General features: G+C 47.6%; 1 protein-coding gene across 2 annotated transcripts in view; it reads right to left on the reverse strand.

The window, feature by feature from the left end:
• BCR (BCR activator of RhoGEF and GTPase) overlaps window positions 1-24996 on the reverse strand; it is a 99804-nt gene that overhangs the window by 24805 nt on the left and 50003 nt on the right. For both annotated transcript variants that reach the window (XR_014616583.1, XM_084217204.1), the window contains exons 3-9: window positions 16310-16414; window positions 15644-15829; window positions 11987-12094; window positions 10543-10603; window positions 10040-10092; window positions 9549-9689; window positions 797-918 (exon numbers count right to left, since the gene is read on the reverse strand). Coding sequence is in view for 1 of the 2 variants with exons in the window: in XM_084217204.1 (XP_084073330.1) it covers window positions 797-918; window positions 9549-9689; window positions 10040-10092; window positions 10543-10603; window positions 11987-12094; window positions 15644-15829; window positions 16310-16414 (776 nt within the window). In the remaining variant the exon portion in view is untranslated. The remainder of the gene's footprint in view (window positions 1-796; window positions 919-9548; window positions 9690-10039; window positions 10093-10542; window positions 10604-11986; window positions 12095-15643; window positions 15830-16309; window positions 16415-24996) is intronic.

A 24996-nucleotide genomic window follows, 5' to 3' on the forward strand; every position in this document is an offset into this window, starting at 1 on the left:
TAATCCAACCAGGGGAGAGAAACTACAGCTCATGGCTGCCATTCTCCAGGGATTTCACCAGGATAAGCAGCACTTTTTACATGTTTCATGTCATTTATTCCCTCTTCACCTGTGCTGTCAGGAATATTCACTCTTGGGAATGTCCCACTCCTTTGAAGGTTCATTCCTCACAAGCATGTGCTTTGAAAAGGGCAGGCATAACTTTTTGCTTGAGGAGGGCAAGAAGATAAGAGATGTCTCCTCAAGAAGAATGTTTACCAAATTAAGAGAAGCCCTATTTGAGGCAAGTGCATTGGTAATGGTTCCTCCCCCCTCACATGTGAAAACTGTCAGCAAAACTGCTTTAATAACTGCACTTTGGGCTTGACACATAGTCTGCTTACACATAGTCTGGCACCTTTGCCATTTCTCTGTAAAACTGTTAACAGGCTGTAGCTGCAAAGCCAATATTAACAACCCTAGTCATAAAAAAAAGTGAAGAATGTCACCTATTAAAAGGGGAAGTAGAAAAATTATTGACATTTGTCCAGAATACCAGCAGCTACAACATCTCCTGCTCTCCTAGGTAGGCTCAGGGCAGGGATGGCAGAAATTACCTTTCCTGAAGGGTCAGGACTTAGACAGGATCTCATACAGTAAACATTCCTATCTTGCTGACCATTTCTTATCTAACTATTTGTTGTGTATTATGGTTACCCAGGTCTGGGGTATCCATAAGCAACTAAAACTGCAGGCTAAACCCAGGATTCTGTTGCAGCCAAGGTGCAAAGCACAAAGTCCAAAAGGAAACTCTCACCCTCCGATCTGCTTCTTGAGCTTGGCACACAGGAAGAGGTCAGTGAACAGAAAGACATGGCGCAGCTTGCGAGCCCCTTCCACCAGCTCCACCATGAAACTGTCCTTCAGCAGCTGCCGGTGCTGGGGAAAAAAACAGGAAGCATGTTCCAGTGCAATACCAGCTCCAAATTTGGCACTGGGGCAACAAAGTCCTTAAACTCGACTCCTCCCAGAGCAAATTCAGTACATTTGTCTAATTCAGAAAAATGAAAAAGCCTACTAAATACTCCTTGCTGTCAACTCTGCTCCCTGCTGCAGCCCTCTCTCCAAAGGCAGAAAGAGCCATGCATCTTCTCCCCACCCTGGTGCTGGGGCACACTTTGGGCTTGTCTCCATCACCTGTTCCTGAGCCCAAGTGCAGTTCGTTGTGAGTCACTGCCCAGCTCCAGAGTCCCTGAATCCCTGCCAGCGGATCATCCTCTCCCGAGCCAGCAGAGAGCAGCACACACCGCTTCTCCCGGAGCCACTTCTCTCAGTCACTTCCCAGCCTCTGCATCAGCTTCAGCCACCCCAGCAGGGACAGCAAAGCTCTCCTCGACCCCTTCCTCTCCCATTCACAGAACGACTTTGTCAACATTAACAGCTGAATGCCATGGCTGCTTCTTAATACGAGTGCTGTTAAGGGATAATTTCTGAACGTGTATCTGGTAAACTTCTCAGGAGTCCCTTATCAGCCTTTGCTTTAAAAGGACCATCTGGATGTACCCTCACCATGTGCCTATTGGAATCTTCTTTATACATCATATAAAGATTCCCCAAACCTAGAAGATGCAAAGAAGCTGCACAACTCTGATGCCTTTAATCCTGCTTCTAGTTCCATGGATTTTAACAGCCTCCTAAAGAAGGGGCACACATTGGTAGGCAGAACCATTGCTTTCCTAATTCCCTTATGGGGGAGGGGCAGTACAGATGACTCCATAGTTAAAAGCCCAAAAGGCTGGAATGCTGGCATGTAGACAGGTGGCTGTGTGCTCCTTCCAGTGACCACGACAGGAGTTTCATGCCCTGCTCTGTGCTCAGGTCCTCCACGGTGCTGTCAGGATCAGCAGGGCTCAGTGAACACCTGGAACAGATACCTCCCACTGATTTTGAAGCAGAAGTCAGGGCATTCAGCTCTGGGCAGGTTTTATTTCCACCAACGTGTATAACTGTCAGTGTTGCCTCACTTCACAGCCAGTACAAGCAGGAACCATCAGCTTCCCCACACGTGCTAAGGTATGCTAAGGAACTCTTCCCTGACCTGTACTTCCTTGGTTATTCCAGCCAAGTGGATGCTCCTCTGACATTGCTAAGTGACATATCAGACATCCCACATCTGCCTAGACAGCACTGTGGCTGGAGACAGGAGAGTTCTGCTAACCCTGCCCAGAGCCAACCAGCACCTCCCCAGCTGCCTCACTGCCAGCCTTGCCCACCCCAGGCTCGGGACCCCCACACTGACACACACAGAAGGATCTTCAGGGGCAGCACCACGAGAGCAGCTCCCCTGGGCAAGGTCAGGACCCCCTCACCACCAGTGATGCCTCCATTTCTCAGGCGATGCCCCTGGGTTCTGTTTCTTGCGTGACTTAACAAACCCCGAACGCATTCCCTGCCAAGGGTGTGGGAGTGCAAACCCCCTCCTGCCTACCATTCTTCCCATCTTGGCTCTCCAAAATTAAAACAAACCACATCAGTCCTGAGCCTAGCAGGCATCATGGAAAGGAACACATGACAAAGAAATGCCCTTGCAGACATTATTTTTTTTTTCCACAATCTGTCCCACAGCACCCTACACTTCCTGACAGGGACTAGGAGCCTGCATTTTCCTGTCTGCAGCTACAAGAGCACCACAGCTACCTGCAAAAGCACACGGAGCAGTGTCAGCAGCTCATCTTGGTGCTGCCTTCCATTACACAAAGGTCCAGGAGATCTGTGAGCACGGCAGCAAAAGCTGCACCTCTCCCAGAGGTGCAGGAAGCAAGGCTGCTCCCTGGCAGACTGCTGCACCATCTCTGGGCAGGACTCTGGGGAGATCTGGCATCCAGCAGTGATTCAGCTCACAAAGGCCTGTACATATGTCAGTGTTTATTTTTAGGTGGGTGTGATCGTCCTGGCTTCTTCTCAGTGTTTTTGGAGAGAACTCCTGCCTGCACTCCTGCCTTTGCTGCTGATGGGCACTTGAGCACGCCTTCCCCTCCTGCCTGGCAGAGCAAGCCCCAGACAGGAAACTAGAAACACTGAGCTTTGAAAATAAATAAACAAACAGGAGGAGGTATGTTGTCAGTAGCACAAGAACACTCTCTACTCCTGTAAAGAATTTCATTTGGGAGCAATAATAATAAGCGGGGAAAGATATTTTCTGAGCAAGCCAAACCCCTAATCTCAGGTTTTAGATCTGATGCATATTAATTACACTGCAAATCAGCTCAGCTCCTCTGGAGCAATGAGAATAGCTGCTTGCTGCCAGCTCAACCTCTGCTCATTGTTTGTAGGTGTAAAGACATCCTCACAGCTTACTCATCTCTGCTACCCAGCAGGAGGTGGCACTGTCCTTTCCCTGCCTGGCACTGACAGGGCACAGTCCTGACCTGACCTTCTGTCTGCCTCTGCCAGGCACTGGCAGTGTGTGAGAGGAGCCAGGGCCCCAGCCCAGCACCCTGCTGAGAGAGCACATCTCCCCAAAACCTCAGCAGAAAGCTCAGACATTCCATGCCAAGTGACCCAGCAACCTTCTCATTCTCATCTGGGGCTGAGGTGGCACTGAGTTTATTTGGGTTAGCACTCCTGGGAACCAAATCCTATCACTGACAGACACAGTGCAACCCTGAGGCAGCAAAAAGTCCCACAAAGAGAGCCGGGTGGAAGAAGACAAGCCTGTACTTCCTAAGCTTGGCTGGAACAGAAGGAAAGAGGTGAAAGAGATACATTCCAGTCAGAGAGAAACATGAAGCTTCCCAGAACCCTTCCTCCTTATCTCCTAGCTCATGGGAGCTTGTTGGGAAGGTGTCCCTCCTGCAAGCAGCAGGGATGAACTGCCAAAAGAGCAACCAAGCATCTGGGGAAGAGAGTACAGGAGAAAACATTTCTGGATCAACTCAGGAAATCTCTCCTCACTACCAGCTTTTCTTGGAAAAGAGAACTTTCATTAGGGCTGGGTAAAACAGGCATGCCCCAGGCTGCTCAGCATCCGTGGAGCTGAGGAGGGGCACTTCCAGCAAAGGGGCACATCCTTTGCTGCAAATGAGTCATCTTGTGGGAGGTTCAGCAGGTCAGAGGGAAACAATAAAAGGATTTCCCAATGGCTTACCAGATCCCCGCCAAACCCCACAGTGTGGGAGCAAAGGGCACCTTCCTGGACCTCCTGACATGAGTCAGCCCATCCTCTCCTACCCTGGGGGAGCCAGCAGCCCCCTCAGACAGGGCTTGTGCCACTCAGAGGCCTGTGCCAGCTCAGCTCTGCAGTTTTGGAACCAAGTAGTTCTGGTCAATTCCTCCCACTCAGGGCCACCAACAGCTATTCCTTTGGTGGCCTCCTGTTCAATGGGGTCTCCTGAAACACAAGGTTTTTTGGATGGGTGAGCCTGCTGTACTGACATATCATAGCTCTCCTGTGGGAAACCATCTCTGTACCTTGTTCCCTGAGTGACTCTGTTTGTTAAAGTAACCAAAGGTGCTAAAGATTTCCTAAAATACCCTGAAATAACACTGACTACAGAAACACCAAATAAACATCCAAGCGAACATAAGATTAGGGTGATGGGGTGACAGTAGCAGGAAAGTGGCAGAGTGACCCCCTCTCTTCCACAGACAGCCCCCATGTCTGGCAGGTGTCCAGCACAGGAGCTCAGCTCAGCTTCAGAAAGACGTTCCAGAAGTGTGGGAGAAAAGTCTTGATAATAGAGTGAATTAGGTTCATCTTTAATCTCTCACACAAGGTCTGTGCTGTTAACTTCAGAGGCTCTTGCAAAGCTCCTCTACTGGTGCAATGTAAGTTCCACATCTATTTTCCAGGCCCTGCTTTTCTTTGCATGTTTTCATCTGCTTCTTCTCCCACCCACCTCAGTGCTCTGAACAAAAGAGCTCTCCCTGTACCTTTTCCAGAGCTTGGTTATCCTCTTTGGATTGCCTGTTGCTGTCCTCCTCCTCCTCTTACCTCTGTCACTGAGCATCTTCCCCTCCTCTGCTACCAAGCTCACGACTACCTGTGTGCTCATCTATTCATCCTACAGTGTTTTTGTGCTGTTTGCATATGATAAATCCTGCTGCTGTCACAGACTGATTAACTCCAGGAAGTGTGGCCAGCTTGTCTGAGACACATGACAAAAAGTGGAATTTAAAAACCTACTCAAGCAGACCCACAGCTGCACAAAAGGCCATCTCCCCACTTGTGAGCTGAGGAAGGAGCTCATCCCATGTGCTGACAGCAGAGGCCTGCAGCGTGCGTGGGTGAGAGCCCCAGGAAGGGCTGGGACATGTGTGAGGCACAGGGAGGAGGGGAAAACCAGGAGATGGGTATTGGCACATGTCAGTGAGGAAGAGGTGGTTTGGCTTTCTGCAGAGCGTAGGAAGAAAATGATTCCTCGTGTGTGTAAGTGTGTTGCAAGACCAGCACTGCAAAATAAAAAAAAAAGGGATGCTCTGCCTAGGGAGTTAAACTGGCTGCTCTTTGAGCATTTTAATGGCCTCTTTCTTCTTCCCAAAGCTCCTGTCCCCAGGAGCTCTCTGGCCCCAGCTGTAAGACAGAGTGTGGAGCAGCCAAGATAATTCCTGAGTGCTCTATTGCCAACATCTGCCCAAGGCCCCCAGGAGCAGTAGGCACCAGGCCCCATGCTGTGCATGGCTGTCTAACTTCACTTCAGCTTTTCAAAGGCTTCAGTTTGCACTTCTGCTCCCTTGCACACGTCCTTTGTCCTTTCCCTTCTCTAGCACACTTGGTCCTCTAAGAAGTCAAACAGAAGCCTAAGGCAATGCTAGCCATCCCTCCACTGCAGTTTAAAACCACATTTAGAAACAGTAGAGCAGCTTGCCAAGCAGCCTCCCCTCTCCAGGGCAAGGACAAAGGTGTACAGTAGCACAAGCAGATCTGTGATGTGATCTACTGGGCTTGTTCCCAAAAAAAGCTGCCTGTCAGCTCCCTTGTGTCTGGACCAGTGCTGATGAGACCAGACATGAAGCCACTCAGCCAGCAGTGACCCAAAACTCCAGGCTCCTTTCCTCTGTGCTGCTGTGGGATCACACAAACATCAGTATGAATGCTCCAGAGAGGATGGGAGAGCATGGCCAAGGCAAGGCAGAGTGGCAGCCCCCACACCCAGGTTGGTCTGCACTGCCCTGGCACAACACTCTGCAAGGAGCACGAGAGGAGCAGCAGTCAAGGAAGGGACCACCACCTCTCAAGTAAACTCTGCAATTTTTTGCTGTTCATTCATTTCTGCTTTACAAAATGAATTAGCTGGAAACACCAGCCTTGACCTCTGGCAGGCCAGGACACAAGCACTACAGTCATTTGCATCTGGGCTTAGCTGAAAAAACCCAACATGCAGTACCTAGAGAAGGTTCTGACTGCCCTCCTGCACATAACAGTGACACATCCTTCATCCCAATGCATTTGTTTTCCTACTTTCCCAAGGCACCATCCCCAGCAGAACCTTAAACTCATTCCTTGTTTAAACCAAGACAACAGTGGTGCACAAGGATCAGCAGTGACAAGAAGATGCCTCTTCCATGGCCCCAAGGGCTGGATGACTCCACCACTCACAATCCACAAAGTACAGGACTACTTAGACTCCCTTCCCCTCCATGCATGTGCTTGGTTATTTGGAGGGTTAGCAAAGTGGGTACCTGTAGATAATTCATTAAAAAACTGTAAAAGAGGTAAAACTATGAAAGTAGAAAGATGGGATGAAAATAAGGGAGCAGGAGAATGTAGTGGATCAAGCTGAATGGAAACAGACCCCAAAGGCCAGAGATGCCCCCCTGGCTCCCCTGTGTTGCCAGGCTGGGGCTGAGGCTCTGCTGGCTCCTCTGTACCACTGCCCTCAGCAAAGTCTGCTCCAGTCAGCAAGGACCAACCCCTCTGCTCACAGGTTCACTGCACCAATCTTGCCTTCCCTGCTGCAGCTCTTTCTAGCCCTCTGGGGAAGGATTTTACTCCCCTTGTTCCCATCTCTTTGCACTACCTGAAATACTCATCCAGCCCAGCAAATCAAACCACATGACAGAAACCTCCCAGTTCCTAGGCATGAGTCTAGATTAGAACAAAGCCTCTGGATCCCAGCAGAACTGGGGGGCTGGAGGGCAGGATGGACACCTGGCACCACACAGGGAGCCCAGCAGGCAGGGCAGGCTGAGTCACTGCTCCCAAAGCAGGGAATCACCTCTGCAAAACAGAACAACACTGTGCTGATGAGCCTGTACTCTCTCCTGACCTGCACATTCCCCTCCTTAGCAGCCTGTCACTAGGGAGATTAACAACTGGCTGCTTTCCCCCAGTTCAAAGCAATCAGGAAAAAAAGAGCTGGAGCAAGAGGCTGGCAAAGGAGATTTGATTCCTCCCCACAATACACTCAAAAGGAAAAAATATTCCACATAAAAGGCAAGGACTGTGAAAAAAGATAACTGAGATCAGCACCTAAGCAATACATGAGAGGAAAAGGCTATTTTACCCTCCTTCCTTTCCACCAAGGAAACTTCAATGGGAGGAAGACAAATAATGAAAAAAGCCATCAAAGCAAGCTGGTGATTCATTAAAATAAAAAATGCATTATGCATTGAGAGCAGTCAATTAGGAGATGCAATCCACACACTGTCCTGTCACCCCGGGGGAAGCACCAGCAAGGCGAGTGGGAGGAAAGGATAAATAGAAAAGGAAAGATTTACAGGCATAAACAAAACCCAGTTATGACCCCAAGCTGAGCAGCTTGTAGGAAGGAACAGCCATCACTAACCCACACAGAGTAGCTGGGAGCAGATTTGTGTTTCTGCATTACTACGTGAAGAGTGAACATACCTACTCTCAGGACACAGAGGGTTCAACTGGGGCACTACTGCTTTGATAGAAGTGGGATATTGCTGCCAAATGACTAAAGAAAATATTCATGGTCAGATTCCCAGAGTGGAAGGCAAGTCCTTTTCTTCCCTGGGCTCAGGAAAAGCTGTGTGCAGTGAGGAAGGGCACAAAGGCTTCCCAGTCCCCCCTAGCACACCCACAGCCCTCTCCTCTGGCATGTTCTCTTTCTCCCTCCCCACGTCACACCTGGAGTCACTGCAGGGCCAGTGAGAGTGTGACCAGGCCTGCTGAGCCCAGTCCTGCCGTGCCTCTCCTCCTGCCTTCTGAGCTCTGACAAATACACTGCTCCAAAAAGCCATCAGCAGGATCATCCTCCTGAGCCCCCTCCTCTGCCTGGGCTCTGGCACCTCATTAGGATTCTGCATGACACGTTTCAAAGCCTGCATCCCTCACTGAGATGCTGACAGACAACCAGAGAACACAAACTGCCCCCTCCCCTACGAGGGGCATTCTAGCCTGTGCTTTCTGCTCTGACTCAATCAGCAGCCACTTTAAGGAGGCCATCCCCTGTCACTGAGGCACTGGTGACTGATGGCTGAGCTTCCACCTCAGCCTCCAATTGCTCAGCCCCTCCTTTTCCCAGCTGGACGTGTCCTCGGTTGACAAAATGAGACAATGAGCAAGACTTGCAGGACAAAGTGCACCAAATTCCCAGAACTGCAGCTTCCAGCAAACCTTTTGTCAGCTGAAAATCAGTTTAACAGCTAAAAGCAAGCATGTTTAGCTGTCAGGATTTGGGAATAAATCATGAAGGTTCACGGTATCTTAACAATCTCCCGGGCTTTGTAAGAGATGCTTTTGTACAGGGTAATTTGGGTCACTGCTGATCAGCCCAAGTCTGGAATGCTGCCACAGCTCTTCTTACACCTTGACTATCCGAGCTGCTCCTCTCTGTGTCCAATCTCCTACATCCTTCCCTCTCTCAACCCTTCTGCCAGTTCTGGCCTTTCTTTATCAGGAGGGACTGAATCTCATTTTTTAATGGACTTACGAGGCAGCTGAATCAAGCCACTGAGGAATGCAGACTCCACCACAGAGAAGCTCTGTGGTCTCCCTGCACAACACTGCATGCAGGTGAAGGATCTGAACATCTCAGACCCTTCTGGGTGCAGTCCAGCTCCTTGCAGAGCTGAAAAGGGTTATACTACACTCCCAGGAGTCAATCATCTCTCTGGCATTCCCAACCCATTCAATTTGTTTTGCTTTCCAGTCATATTTACAACACTCTCCTTTAGAATAAAGATGCAGAAAATTAATTTTATGGTGAAAATTAAGATGCTGGAAAACAGCTTTTCCTAATCTTTCATGACTTCTGATGTTCCCTCATCTTTTTCTCCTCCTAGGCTTCCCATTTGGTTTCAGTTTGCAGGTAAAATACAAATCCATTTAGTGCATGGCACTGTGCATCATAGGAATTACGCATGACAAATGACTACAACAATGCTAAGGACAAAACTCTGATCATACTTCTCTCGGTTTCCAAACTGTTTTCTGAACAGAAAACAGAGGCAGCTGCACCACATCCTTTAGAGAACAAGGCCATTGGATAAACTGTATCTTAGCAACAAACAGCTTAACAGCATATCTTCCTAGTCAGCTCTACAGAAAAGACATAACCAGTATTTAGAAACTGAGAAAATAACAAGACAGGAAGACTCACCTCCCCTTTCTTTACAGTCATGGACTGCCGGCGAGGAGTGATCTCCTCGTTGATGCTGGAGAGGAAGTTCTGCGAGATGCGCAGAGCATCCTGCAGCAGGGGATGGTCAGGGTGGCTCACAGGAGTGTGCTTGAGCAAATCCTGACAGCAGGAACACAAACAGAGAACACGGTCACAGGCAGCCCTGGATGGCAGGAGAGCTGAAGCACCCCTAATCAGAGCTGTAGGACAAGATGCTCCAGCTTCTTCACACAGATGAGAGCAAGGCTTTATCTCTAGATAAAGATAAAAATACCCTGCACTTCTTGGTGACATCACTGCAAAGATAGCAGCACCCTACCCATAGACTCCATCTCCTTGCTGTAAAGGGAAAAGGCTCTTATGCAGCTCAACAGGTTTATTTTTGCAGTCCTGCAGTTCCATGGAAAATTTGAAGGTCACAGAAAATAGGACAGGGGTGTAAAGTTTGAAAACTCCCTTCAGTTACTTACATGCAAGACAAGTGTGCTGCGGGTCACTCGATCCACTGGCTTGTACAACAGAGCTGTGGAAACAAAGCAGCAGGAGTATCAGGAAGAGTGAGTGTGGAAGCTCCTTCTAGCATGGGGTGTCTTCTACTCACATGCACAAAAGACAAGCACTGTGAAACCTGATCTTGACCAGGCTCTCTAAATGCCCCCATAAAACCATCACTGCTGGGGTTGCATTTGTGCTATCACTGGGTATCAGATGTTCTCTTAAAATCACAAGAGCCCAGTGTTTGGGCTGGCTTTGCACAAAGGCACTGATGAGGTTTGAAGCCAGGAGGCACTTTCCCATGCAGGCATCCTACTTTGCACGAGCTCTGCTACATAGCAAAGGGGAACTGACTTCCCAGGCAGAGCCAGCAGACCCCATCACCTTCCAGCATTAGAAAAGAAAAAGGAGGGTGGAGGTTTGGCAACAGCCTCCACACAGTCCTGACAGACTGGTCTTCTCTCCATGGATCACTCACTTTCCAATGAATTTTTCATCGTCTGATCTTTAGATTCCTTTGTGCTTCTGGCCTTTAGATTCTGAAAGAAAAAGAAAACCCATGTAGCAGATGGTCAATCACCTTGAAATATCACAGGGAACACAACAGCTTATCTGCTCCTCCAGGGGAAAGCCTAGGTGTGAAAGGAGGAGAGCCCTATCACAGTTCAAGCCAGTGATGGAAAAATGCACTTTCCTCCTTGGTAAATCCACCACTGCCATGTCACAGGCACCCACACATCTCAAATATGAAGCAATGTTCTTAGGAGCACAGACATGCAGCGAAGCAGGGAACCACCTACAGCAACGGGGATGAGGGAGTTTTTAAATCACCTGCAGACAAAAGGTGTCCATAAGCACACAGCCACTGTCCCAGCACCAATAAATAAAGTACAGCACTGGCATTCAGTACCCTCAGGTTACACTTCTTACTCCTGTACTCAAGAGCTGGGTGACCTTGACACATCAGTTCTTCCACTGTCTCTGACTCTGCTCTTTGCCATGGGCCATGCCTTGCATTAATGTGTTCAGCTCCAAAATCCTCATCAGGACACAAATGCAGAAGGACCATCACCCTCATTCCAAACACAGTAGATACTGGCATGATTCAGAATTATTTGTCAGAAACAGCAAAACTGAGAGATCATATTTTACCTCTTTCTCATAAGTCTCAAGGGAAATGTGATATAGAATGTACTCAGGAGTTTTCTCAGAGCACTAAACGCCCCTGGTAGCGCTCAGCTCTGATGATTTATCTGATTGTTTTTAAGGAGACACTTATGAAATTCATGTTTTCTTGGCAACTGAGTTCTTCAAGAAATAATCACTGCAATACAAAGAGTCAATGAGACCATGCACTGCAGGGAAAGCTGATGGTCTGGGAAGCCTAAAAAATATTCAAAATGCTTTGAGACAGGTACTCCTCCATCAGGGAGGAAATCAGAGCAAGCCAAAGAATGGTATTATAGATTTATGGTTGACACACTTGCCTTTTTCATGAGAGAATTACCCCCTCCTCTCCATGCCAGTGAAGCCTGCAATCCCACTGACAGCCACTGTGCAAGCCATTAAGGATGGCTTTTATACCACAGCCAGAATCATCATTAGCAAGAGAAACATTTGAGGAACTCCCATGGAGCTTTCCCTTCTAGAAATGCATGAAGGGGGCACAGAGCTGGAGAAGCTCAAAGCAAGGCCAGTTTCTAGCAGATTCCCTGGGTGGGGACAGCACACAAAGGCTGTGCCTGTGACCATCCCAGGGTACAATTCAGTGCAAGGACATGAGCTGAAGCAGGGAGTCTGTGGGAGCTCACAACTCCTCCAGAAGTCAGGGCTGCAGAGGTACTTGGAGAATAGACAGGAGTGACATGGCAGGGTATTAGTCAGAGCCAGACAGCTCGTGTGTCTGAACACCGTGACATTACCTCAGAGATTTCAGCAAACTGAGCATTGGCTTGGCAGCATTTCTCTGCTGTCTCCATAGCAACCTCATAGTTATCCACAAAGGCCCGGTACACTCCCAGCTGGCTGGCCTGCAGGAAGCAAAACAAAATCTAATAAATCCCGGGGAAGAAGGCAGTTTGGGATGGTCAGTCTTGGTATCCAGTGACCAGGTCATGTTTTTTTCACACCAAACAATTGCAGGGAATGCTGAGCAGACCCAGAACAACATCTCTGACCTCTCAACTTTATCCAACCAGCATTTGTGCCCCCATGCACCCAGTTCCACCCTATGCTGAACAAGTTTACTTGTGAAGGATGTGAAAGCCTATAAGAGTGACACATCCTTATTTCTGACATCTATTTTCCCCTTCTGAACTGCCAGATTAGTATCTCTTAATATTGCAGCTCATTGATGTAACTGGAGCTGCTGGAGCTGCTGGCTTTTTGCCACAACATATGAATCAGGGAGGAATGATTCAGCCCAACTGCACAAATGTGACCCCAGTAAGCTACTTGTTGGCCTTTGCATGGTGGATATACTAAATCAAACCCAGATATTACCCATATCTGCCTTAGTGAGCATTATTATAAGGGCAGCAGAGCGCTGAAAATACAGAAAAGAGCACAATCTGTTTGGATGGCAGTGACTGGGGCACTAGGTGACAGAAAATGGCAGTTTTTCCAGCAAAAGGAATATGGAATTGGTCCAGAAGAGGATGGAACAGGCCTCAGAGTGCAGTAGTAAATCATTATTATCACAGAGTCTTAGCACTGATCCCATTTGCTGACTTAGGAACTTCAGCCATATTCATGCCAGAGAACACAAGATCCAGCCTGGGAAATCCCTGGGTGGGCTCCAAGCTTGTCTGGAGTGCAGAGCTGCCTTTGTGCTGCAGAGCTGCCAGGCTGGGCTGGGCACACCTCGGCAGCCTGAGCCCACAGGGCCGGGCAGCAGCCAAGGGTGCAGCAAGGAGACAGTGCCAGGGGCTGCACTCACCTCAGCACTGCTGCACCAGGTGTGCAAGAGACAGAGCAGGAACTTCCCCACTGCTCCTTCCCTCTCCTGCTCTCTCTCATAACCACTGTGCTCCCCACTCTCTGTGGAGCTTTGTGCCAGAGGTGATGGAAGAGAAAAAGGCACTCCCAGGACAACATTCCCTGCACAAACTCTGTTAACAGGGTGAGAAAAGTGAGCTATTCCTAGGTAACATTTTACTCAATCTCAACCCTTACACAAAATTACACAGTTATGACTGAAGCTGAGGAAAACTGTGCTCACTTATACCAGGGATGACTCCAGCAGCATGGAGAGAATGAAATCTGGATTTGCCACTGTGGCACCATCCTGTGAAGAAGCTGCTGTCAGAATTACTGACCATTTGCAGGGCTTATGCCATTCAGATTTGGATGATGCCAGCTAACATGGCAGAGCTTTAAAGTTTCTCCACTTCCATGCAGCTCTTTCATTTCCTGCTACTCTTGAACAGTCTTTCTAAGCTTTGATTTTCCTCCTCTGAATGTGTCATCACAAAGACATCTTTTTCATTAAAAACTGAGCTTCCAATTAAAGCAATAATGCTCACACACTGGTTTTGTGCTGGTTTAATTTTTTTTTTTCAATTAAAAAGAACCCACTGAAAACGAAACAAGAGTTGGTAGAAATGGTTGGCTTTTGGACATTTTTTGTTTCTGAGGCTTATCAGTGATGATGTTTTCTAAATATGTCTTCATTTCTAAAAAGAGCTCTAAAGAGTTTCCTTTCTAGCTATAAAAAAATATGTACAATATATTCTCCAAAAATGAGAAGCGTATTTCACTCCCACACGCCTGGCATCTTTTCTTTTTCTCCACAGGAAAAGGTGTAATAACAGTCAATTTGATGTTGCAAATAGATCATACTTTGTGCCAGAACACACAGAATTCTAAAACTCTTTGCATCCACTATCTGTAACTTCAATCTACTGTGCTGTTTTTTGCGTGAGTACAGAAAATTAATGTCCCCAGGGACATCTGGATATTTCAGTGTTTATCATCAGACTGCATGACATGGCCACGAGTAAACAGTCTGCTCCAGAAGATTTGATGTACATCCAGTGGAGATGCCTTATAAAGCCTGATGTTCTTGCTGTCTCTCTCATCTAGTTGCTTCCCAGTGCCTGCCAAGAATTATTAGCTTTATCTCGTCCAACAATTCCCACCACTGCTGCACCAAACCACCCGAAACTAAAACTGCTATGCCAGCTCAAAGCCTCCTGCACCAGGGCAATGTGTTCCTTTGTTTCCAATGCTAACCAACAAAATCAACAATTCTGTCACAAATGCAGAAAAATCAGGAGAATGTAAGAGCAGGGGAAGGGCTGAACTCCTGCACCCGAGATCAGGCACCAACAAGAAATGGTCTGAAACAAAAGCCTGAGTAGGTGTGCAGTGAGTAGAGAGCTGCTGGACAGTCCTGCCAGGGAATATGCTCAGGTCTTCTCCAATTAGTGCTATTCCCATTGCTGCACCACAGTTCCAGGGCAGCTTGTGAGGCTGCCACTTCCAGCAGCTTTCTGTGTCTGCTTCAGCACCCAGCAGCAGCTGGGTTTGTCCTCTCAAACCAGCTGCTCAAATTGCATACCATGAACTATTCACCAAGGCACCAACTTGACCCCTCCTGGCTAAAACATGCTGGCAGTGAAAAGCAGATTCCTGTATTTTCATCTTGAGCTGCTGGCATGTACAGAAAGCATCATCCTCCAGGCCAGCTCCCCCTGCTCCACAGGGGATGGGGCTGATGCTGGGCTACACAGCTGCTAACAATTGATGGGCCCTGGTAAAGCACACTCCCCAGCCAATAAACCCCTCACTGGAATGTCACTGCTACCCTGAGAACCAGAGGCACCTCAGGAATGCAGAGCTTCTTTTCTTTTCTAAAAAGGAAAAAACAGCTCCTTTAATCCTTTGCTCTCTGCACATGCTAGGGGAGAGGCTAAAGGGACCAAAAAAACCTCCTAGAATGCAAACAATTTGTCATCTGGCTCAGAAACTCAGCAATTTTAATTCAGCCTCAGGAATATGCTGTATATGTCTTTGTCCTTTTCTGCGCTCAGAGAATTTTGTTGAGGTTGCTTGAAGGATTCTCAGCTGCAGGTTGACTGCATCAGCATAACAGCAAGGGGAACAGAAAGGCCAGGACAGTGGCAGAAAAGCAAAGCCAATGGTGATGACCATAAATCAGCACCAGGTAGAGCAAAGCACCAGAGGGAGAGGGAAGGATGTGTGGGGGAGTTCCACAGTAATGGGGAATGCTTCTCTGCTGGTGCTCAGAAGTTCACTGGGCAATACTGCCCCTCTCCCATCTCCATCTAAAGGAAATGCTTTGAGGACTCCGCAGAAACCCTGGAGATTCAACATTTATGTGAAATTGTATTTGTTTTACCACACAGCTTGCTGCAGTCTTTAATTAAAGACAGTGAAAGAGCCACTTTTGCTGTAGGGCCTCCACTGCAGTGGCAAAGTGAGGAGGTGGGAAACCTCTCATCTATTCCAGCCACAGACTCTGATCCCTTCGGTGTCTGCAGTCACCAGAGGGAACCTCCAGCTCCTGTGAGATGGGGGAGGGGTACCAGCACCTTTGGTGATGGCAGCTGACTCACCAGCTTTTGGAAGAGGTCCCCTACACGTTGCTGGTGACTCCACTGCTGCACTCGGGGGAAGAGCCCATCATAGAATTCCTTGTGGATCTCATAGAGCTCAGGCACTTTGAAGAATATTGTCTCAATCTGCTGACTGGTCAGCACAGGCTGGGAGGTGGTGGCAGCAGCTTTCAAAGGCTTCATTGGCTGAAATGAGGAAAGAAGGAAATAATTATCATGCAAACTATGAACGTTCACCTTTGCCACACTGCAACACATCCGTCCATAGAGTTAGTTTTCATCCTGATGAAAACTGAGATCTGCATTCACACAATTCCTGAAAGCTAGACATGAACAAGTTCTCTCATGAGGATCAGCCACCCCTGATAGGTGGATTTTCCCTGGATATTAATGCTGCAATTAAAATCCCTTTGCACTCCATTTCCCTAATCTCTGTCCAACTGTACAGCAACACGTAATAATCAGCACAGGATACTTAAAGAGTATTAACAACTCCCAAACTCTGCTACATCCAGTCCTTCCTTTAAGCCCCTCTTTCTACTGAAGGTGTAACAGGTACTTTCTACACCCAGCAACTTGTAACCCATGGCATGTGAAGCTCTGGGGAGAAGCAGCAGTGAAAATTCAAGCACCAGTGTTTGCACGGGCATCTGGCCCCAGCCTTACCAGCAGCAGGGCCTCCAGGTGGCTCAGGTAGGTTTCCTCACTGGCTAGGATTCCTGACAGGACCCATTTTCTCATCTCCAGGCCCTTCTCCAGGTCTGGCTCACTCTACAAAGAAGTTTTTTAGGAGAAAAAAAATTAAAAAAATAAAGAGCAGGTTGCAGGGAGAGTAAGGAAAAACCCCAAGAATGAGGAGAAGAGTAAAAGACCATTCAGTTGACCAGAGCACACTTGCTTTTTGGATTTACTTTCAGACTAAAAACCAAAACATCCACTTGTGCTCAGCATCTTGTTTCTAGAAATATGCAAACATAAAACATTAAAGTAATTTTTATTTAGCAGCAACTGATACCATTTAGATTATTTACAGTTTTCAGCTTTAGTCATCCAACTGTGGTGTTTCAATTAGGTGCCCAGACCTCTTCACAAAATTCAAAACATTCAGAATTCATCCTCCTAAACAAATGTTAGGGCCCTTGCTCTGTGCAATGCCCTCCCTCCTTCCCCAGGAGCTCTCCAAAGCTGTGTTTCTGTGAGCAGACAGGATCCCTCCTCTGCACCTCCCCAGGTGTGCACGAACACGCCACGGTCACAGCCTGACCTGGCTCCACAGGGCTGCTCTTCCCCCCACTCTCCTCTATTCCCTGAATTATTTTGCAGTGCCACCTAGCACAGTGCCTATTTTTAGTGAGAGGATGGAATAATCAGCGTGGCTTGGAATGCACATGCTGATTTTCTTATGGGGATCCCACGAAGGAGCTCTTAACCAGAACAACTGAAGAAAGAGAGGGGGAAAAATGCTCCACAAAACTACATTCAAGGGCTAATGGGGAAGACTAGCATGAAGTGTTAAGAGAAGCAATAATCCCTTCTGTTGAAGTTCAATTATCCTTCCTCTCAAAACTGCTACCTGAAAAAGTGTTTAACCTGATAAAGTGAAACTGAGTCTTTCCAAAAACTCTAGAAAAAATTGGTCGAGCAATGAAGGTTATAAATAATGAGAAACATCCCCTTTTTAAAGTCCTATTCCCAGTTCTTTTTATTTCTGTCATTCACAGAAATAGCATTTTAAAACTCTTGCAGCCTTTTTATGTTGCTAAATGTCTCTAAGAATAGAGACAGAAGTTGGCTCTGAAAGGGTACATGCTTTTCAAGGGATTTGGGTAGGTTTTTTGGGGCTCCATCCTACTCTTAATATCCAGAGGAATCTTCAGCTTTTGATTTCACAGTGGGAGGATCAGGAAGCAGAGCAGTACACTCCACTCTAGTGACTGAATATACAGCCCTACAGCTGCCCCCCAAAAAGTTCCACTGAGGGTCCTCTGCAGATGTACAGATGAGGCACCTGGGCTAGAGGTTCAGTTTGCAGGAACTATCACATCCTGTGACTTTGAGCCTACGCACAACACAAAGAAAGAAACAGATCCTCACGCTCCCAGATATTTCTGGATTCTGTCTCATCAATAACCATCCTGATTTTCAAACAGTTTCATTAAATTTCACAAGCTATGTTCTAGCCTAAAAGACTTGCAGCAACTACTTCATAAAAAATTTTGCAAGGTGTCAAATGCCACCACCACCTCTTAAATAAAAGTGGCAGACAGAAGCTGTTCTAAGGAAATGAGTAAGATTTACACACACATTAGGTACTACATGGAAAGAAGAACTTCTCTTTGCAGCCCACCCTTCAGTGACATTCAGTAAGAACCACAGTGCCTTTTAAAATCTTGAAAGGGCATCTCAAAGAAGGCAGAAATTTGTAATTCACCAGTCAGTGTTCGGAAGACTTCAGAAGAACACAAGTGACAAACTCCACAGTAAAATGAACACTGCAGCAGACTCTGCATCCATGGACACCTGTGTGACTGGCACAGAAATGTTCAACAAGGCTGTCACCATTCCTCATGGTCTCTGTGCCAGGAGTGCCTGGATGTCCAGCTCATGGAGCATTTTGTAAGGCAAGGTACACACACGTAATCGAGACAGGCAGCCCCAAGATGGTTAACAAAGATTGCCTTCATCCAAAGAGGAAGGGATGTGGCAGCCCTGGTGCAAGAAAAACACAATTGCTCTCGGTTTCCAAAGATTTCTTACAACACTTACAAAAGAAAAAGTGAAGCTACACAAAGAAGCACTGAGAAAAACTAACAGTGCTCCAAAGCCCGCAGTGCTGAGGATGAGGTAACTGGTCAATATTGACACAGCACTATAATCATCGTCAGCAGGTTCTCTTGCAGGAGGTGAGGCTTTACAAACCAGCTGGGTATGTTTGTAACATCTGTAAAGAGCAGCACACAATGACAAGTTATTTAAATTACTTAAACTTCCCCATCACAACAGTGGCACAACAGTTTTCCTTGCAGCACTGAGAACAGTTTTCTCTTCACAAGAAAAAGCTTTAATTTACAGGCCAGCCCTTGCTGAGCACCATCAGCTGACGGGACGAATGTTAATGTCCTCCTTTTAGAGATGAGCTTTCAGAGAGACAAACATCTCCCAGGACACACTGCACGCCTTCCTTCCTGCCCATTACCACAAGGGCACTGTGCAAAGTCCACGGTTTTGTCCCAAGCCTTTGTTAATAGGGGCGTTTGTCCAAGTGTGATGCTTGCAGAAGTGCAGCCACAGGCAGCCAGGACACAGGGCAGGCACTGGCTGCTTTATGCTCTGCACAGCAATTGCTCAAGAAAGCCTCGGGGGAGCTGTTCCAGCAATCACAGGGCACATTACAAGATCTCCAATGCAGTACCTCAAATTTACATACAGCTTCCTCCAGTGTGAAAAGATGATCCCCTGCTCCTGCTGTGTCAGGGATCAATGCACCACCAGGGAGCTGCTCTGTGCATTGTGCTGCTGCTCCTGTTCCCTCCCGGGAGCTGTGTCCTGACAAGGGCTCCTGCTGAGGGAGGCCTTTGCTCACAGTGTCAGCTGGGGCTGCATGGAGCACCATGAACATCTGGAAAACAGCCCCTGTGCTTCTTCAGCCTCAGGGTACTTTTAAGTCACAAGTGTTATGAAATGTACTGCAAGACTCAGAAATTCACTTGGTGCCAAAATCAGGAGGAAGAAGTTTATTATTTGGTATTCCAACGTTCCTCACTTACAGACCTGGGAGCAGGCTCACCTGCTCACCCAGACCAGGACAGCAGTGAGCAGGCAGAGACTGTGGGACTGTCCTCCCACCCTGCCCACAGCAGCCAAGCTGTGATGCCCTCTGGGCCAAGGGCATTTCTGCTTTGCCTGTGTCTGGCACAGAAGGGAAACAAAGAGCAGCACTGATTCCAACAGCCTCACTGCCCCTCTGCTCCTGCACTCCAGCCAGGACAGCTAGACTGAACATCCTGGGCAGCAGTATCAAGCTCCCCATCAGTACAGGGAGACCTGCCAAGGCTGAGGACTCCTTTCCCCTACCCTGGCAAGAAGGGAGCAGTCAGAAATCTTTGAGCTGCTTGTGGCAAGTGGAGGAGCTGGTACCACAGCTACCAGACCACAGAGGATGGGGAAAATACACCTATTGCCAAAGTGCAGATGGGATGTTCCCAGCAGGAAGTGGGAGCAGCCTGTATTGGCAAACTCCAACCACTCAGCAGGGAGTGCCAGGTGGTCAGCAGTCCATCCCATGCTTCCTACCCAGCTTGGTTAGCTTGTTTTCCACTTGTACAAGTCTGACTGGTATTTCATGCTCTGACTGTCCCTGCCTCTTTGATGCCAGCATCCATGTCTAGCCTTTCTCCACTCCTCCCATCTTCTGGCGACCTCTCTACCCACATATTTCAGAATAAATCTTACAGGACTCTAGCAGGGCAGCAGTCAGAGCATTCTTGTCTCCCTGCTGTGGGAGCTGTGAGGACCAAGCACCCAGCCAGATCTGAGCAAACAAGACATCAGTGCTTTGCTTCCAGTCCTCATGAGCTACATTTAATAAACCACCAAAACAATAAGGAAGGTGGAAAGCAGGCTACAGGAAATTACACAGGTATCTCATGCCCATAAGATCCTGATGCTCTCCTCTTTCCTGAATTGGGTGATGCTTTTTGCTATTCCAAAGCCTTAAAACCAAAAGATTGAGTCACAGTGCAATCTTACAACCTGAACCACAGCCAGCGAGAGGGGTTGGAAGCTCTGGAGATATCAGAGAGCACATATCTGATATCTGGAGATATCAGAGAGCACATGCTGGCCCCGAGCCATGGCTGGGCTGAATGTGTTTACAGCTTGTCAGCCCAAGTGCTTTAGTTTACTAACCAGGTTGGCATCGTGTGCTGTGCTCAATTACTGCGAGGCTGACATTCACCAGCCCCAAGGTTTAGACAGATTCAGCTCCTCCTGACTCTGGCTAAAGAACTCAGGGCTTCCTGGTTCTTGTTTAAATTAACAGCAATAATTGTTTTCTTGCAAATGTTAGAAGAGCACAGATTAAGACTCTAGAAACCACAATATGTAAGATTTTGCAAAGAGGTTGCTGCTGACACAGCTCTTTAAAGAGAATCAGGGATTCAAAGTGGGTGTTTAAAAGGCACTTTAACTCTTCCTTTGGTACAGACTGTTCACACACCATGCAATGAATGTGTTCAAAGGCAAGGTTTCCCATAAGGACAGCTCACAATCTCATACAGAAGCTGCCAGCTTACCAAGGAGAAAAACATTCTGTTCAATTTTTAAAGTGTAAATATATTTGAAAGCTTCTGCTGGAGGTGTCTCATTGTCCTGGTGATATTAAATGGGGCAAATTCTGTAATCAAGCCAATCATGCTCCATGTGGGGAGGGGAAGCAGCAGGGAGATGAGCCAACATTATTTATAACATCAGTACTGGTGTGCCAGCTCTCCTCAGGAAGGCCTTACATCCAGGCAGAGCCTTAAGGAGCAAAGAATTGGAGAATAAAAAGGAAAAGCTTCATCTGTTGGGGGTGGTGAGGGGAAAGTGACAGTAAAACAAAACAAACAAACCAATTCAAATACTGAGAGGAAGAAAGAATGATTAGGAAATGTTGGAGGGGGAAGGACAAGCTAGCAGGAGTAGTGCCAAGAGGAGCAGTAATCCCATTTACTGTGTAGCTTCAGAGGTCAGCTTCTCTGCATCCTCTTGGGACCCAGCTAGGAGCAAAATCCACAACCTGCTCTGCCACAGCCCTGCTCTTGCTGAGCTGGCAGACAGCAGGAACAAAGGGATCTGACCTGAGGACAGGCAATGGCTGCCAATGCTGCACCAACCATGGATGCACAGCAGAAAAGGAAAGAGAAATTCTACCTGAAATCCTGTAAGTACCAGCCAATTTCTCCTCCAAACAGAACAGACAGTAGGAAGCAGTAGCAGGAGGTTAGCACTCCTGCCTCCCTTGCTTTGATATATGCAAGAATTGGAAAGATCTGTTCTGTCAAAAACTCTTCATCTAAATTCCTGAGAAGGGACTCTCCTCATTTCCTGGGGCAGTGGAATGAGCTTTGCTTTTCCACTGCCTGCCCTGCCCCCACCTCCACAGAGCCCCACGACCCTCCCTGAGCCTGTCCCTGCTGGGAGCATCCTCAAAGGCCTTTCCTATTCCTGCACTTCCCAGGGCTGCAAGCTCTCCTCACATGAGGAGCAGCACCAGGATGACAGTGAGTGAGGCTTCCCCCTCTCCAGCCTCCTCTGGCCTCCAGGCTGCAAGCTACCCACTGCTGGCAGTGACTCTCCTCTTCTGAAAGGCGTCAGTCACTGATTCTCCAGCTGTCCCTACACCTTCCTGTGCCCTAAGAATACTTTACCAAGCTCTCCCTCTGTCCTCCTCTAACTTCTCCAGGTATTTTCTCTGCTCTTCACTCTCACTGTATGGGAAAGACAGACACATTCTCTCTCTTTCTGGGAGTGAATTATCACTATTTTTTACCAACAGTCTGACACCTTCTGAAACTACCAGCACTGTCTTATTTGGCAAACATTTGGGCTGACATTTTCCAAGAGAGGTTTCCAGAATTTCTGTAAAGTTCAATCATAACAGTTTAGCTGTTACAGAAAGGAAGGTTTGGGAAAATTAAATCTCTTCTTAAGTTAAACAAACAAACATCTTAAGCATTAGTGGAACCCATTTCTCCTTTTTCCATCCTGTAGGCTTGCTTCAGAGCAAAGTTTGGCAAAAGCACTGGTTTTATAGCAGGACATGCATCAGCAGCCCAGCCTGAGATTCTAGAAGAGCCAGAAGAAATAGAGCAAGTAGGGTCAGACTCTACAAACATTTGGTAAGGCCTCCTTTCCACACAAATGACAAGTTAAGGGCTGCTGAGATCCACACTACAAACAGCTCTGCCGCCTGTCCCTCTCTGGGTCACAGACAAAACCAATGCAGGGCAGCCCTGGGCTCTTCCTTGGGCAGCAACAGTTTGTGCAGTGGGCAGGGAACAGGGGGCATGGGAATATCCCAGGGAACAGGGGAATGGGAATAGCCCAGGGAACAGGGGGAATGGGAATAGCCCAGGGAAGAGGGGAAGGGGAACAGCCCAGGGAACAGGGGGAATGGGAACACCCCAGGGAACAGGGGAATGGGAACATCCCAGGGAACAGGGGAATGGGAATAGCCCAGGGAACAGGGGGAATGGGAACACCCCAGGGAACAGGGGGAAGGGGAATAGCCCAGGGAACAGGGGGAAGGGGAATAGCCCAGGGAACAGGGGGAAGGGGAATAGCCCAGGGAACAGGGGGAATGGGAATATCCCAGGGGACAGGGGGAAGGGGAACACCCCAGGGAACAGGGGGAAGGGGAACAGCCCAGGGAACAGGGGGAAGGGGAACAGCCCAGGGAACAGGGGGAAGGGGAACATCCCAGGGAACAGGGGGAAGGGGAACATCCCAGGGAACAGGGGGAAGGGGAACACCCCAGGGAACAGGGGGAAGGGGAACACCCCAGGGAACAGGGGGAAGGGAATATCCCAGCTGTGGCTGGGGGGGCACAGTTTGGAGGCTGAGCAGGCAGCATCTCCTCCTCTGCTCAGGAGATACAGGTGGTAGGAGAGAGCAGAAAACACTGCCCAGGTGCAAAGTGTAAACACCACAAACCTCTGGAGTCAGCTGTAACCCTCAGTTCTTGGAATAGAATGTGCTGGGAGTGTGTTGCCCTACACACTGAGGGAACAGCAGGAAGCTCCTTCACAAGCAGTCCAGGAGGTTTCCCTTCATTCTCTTCTAGCAAGAGACACTGCTGCTGGCACTCTGCACTTTCTCCATGGGGCTGGACAGAGCAGGTGAGCCCTGATGTGCTACCCAACCACAGGCTATAGCTGCTCTAGGGAGCTGGAAGAACTCAGTCAAACACCTGGCAGAAAAATACAAAGCCCAGAGCAAGCCCATAAAATAAGTCAAAGCAAAATGCCATCAATATTCAGTTAGCAAAAATGCAGTCCCCAAGAGGTCTCATGGATGAGGCAGATAAACATCACTGCAGAATGCTGCAATGCCTGTGTGATGATAAGTGAATTACTTAGATTTATATTTATGAAAAAAAAATTAAATATCATTGTTTGCTACATTTTCCATTTTCTGGGTGTGTGACTGAAGTGCAGTTAACTCTTGGTTGCAAAGTGAAATGAATTTTACTTTAATGTGAAGAAAGCTGTGTTAAAAGTCAGAGCCCAGTTTTGCAGAACATTACACATCTCACATTAAACACCCAAAATTAGCAGAGGATTCTCCCATAACCTGTCTGCCCTGACTACATGTGGTTAGTGAACATACCATCCTCTTATCTCACAGGACAATTAAGACCTGTGTGGCATTCCAGCTGTATCTGTACTTCATGGAAATGAATACTGCTGTACCCAGACTGGAGTGTGCACTGTCCTGTAAATAAGGGGCAGCTCTGGAGATGAAATATTGAACCCAGTGAGAACCCTTCACTGTATCCCCTGCACAGTGCAGGAGCCCACAGGAAAGATGGGACAATTGAGTCATTCAAAGTTGTCATAATGATTCAAGAGTTCTTAACTTCTAATGACTTTACAACCTTAATGTTTTGCCATGTGTAGGCAGTGAATGCATTGTGCTGCTGCACACAGTTCACGTCACTTCCAGACTCTGGTCATAAAAATAATCTGAAATTTTCAGAAGTAATTGTAGGCATCTCAGTTAAAAGTAAAAGGGCAAGAAGACAACTTTAAAAGTAAACACATCTAAACAAAACATGTTTTCTGCTAATCAAGTTTAGTACAAAAGAAAATGGAAGAGACATGTCCTGGTATTTCTGGTCCAACACATGCTATGTGTTTGGCTCAGCAGTGTGTTTGACACTTGACTTTGTTACTGATGTCTTTTCCACTACAGCTGAAAGCACAGCTCAGCAAAAGCCATCTCACAGCTCGTGATGACTGACAGCTTAACTTGCTTGGGAAATACCTGGATATAAATTAGTCTCTTTGTGCTTGTCATGGACTGTCCAGGGACTGTCATCTGTGGACTGATTACAGACAGGATCAAGTGAAGCAGCTGAGGTTCATGATTAGAAGTCCAATCTGTATTAGGACACAACTTTCTTTTGGAAGCCATGAAACATCTTTTTATAGTCAGAAAAAACAAAGCAGCAATTTATGTTAAAAATTATTTTTGAAGAAGCAGCCTTCAAGCATTACTAAAGTAATTTTTAAATTAACTACTGTTAAATGCTTATGAGGCAACATTCAAACAAATCAAGAAAAAGATAAACTATTAGACAGTGTCTCCTG

Source organism: Fringilla coelebs (assembly GCF_963513975.1).
Source record: "Fringilla coelebs genome assembly, chromosome: 17".
Taxonomy (NCBI): domain Eukaryota; kingdom Metazoa; phylum Chordata; class Aves; order Passeriformes; family Fringillidae; genus Fringilla; species Fringilla coelebs.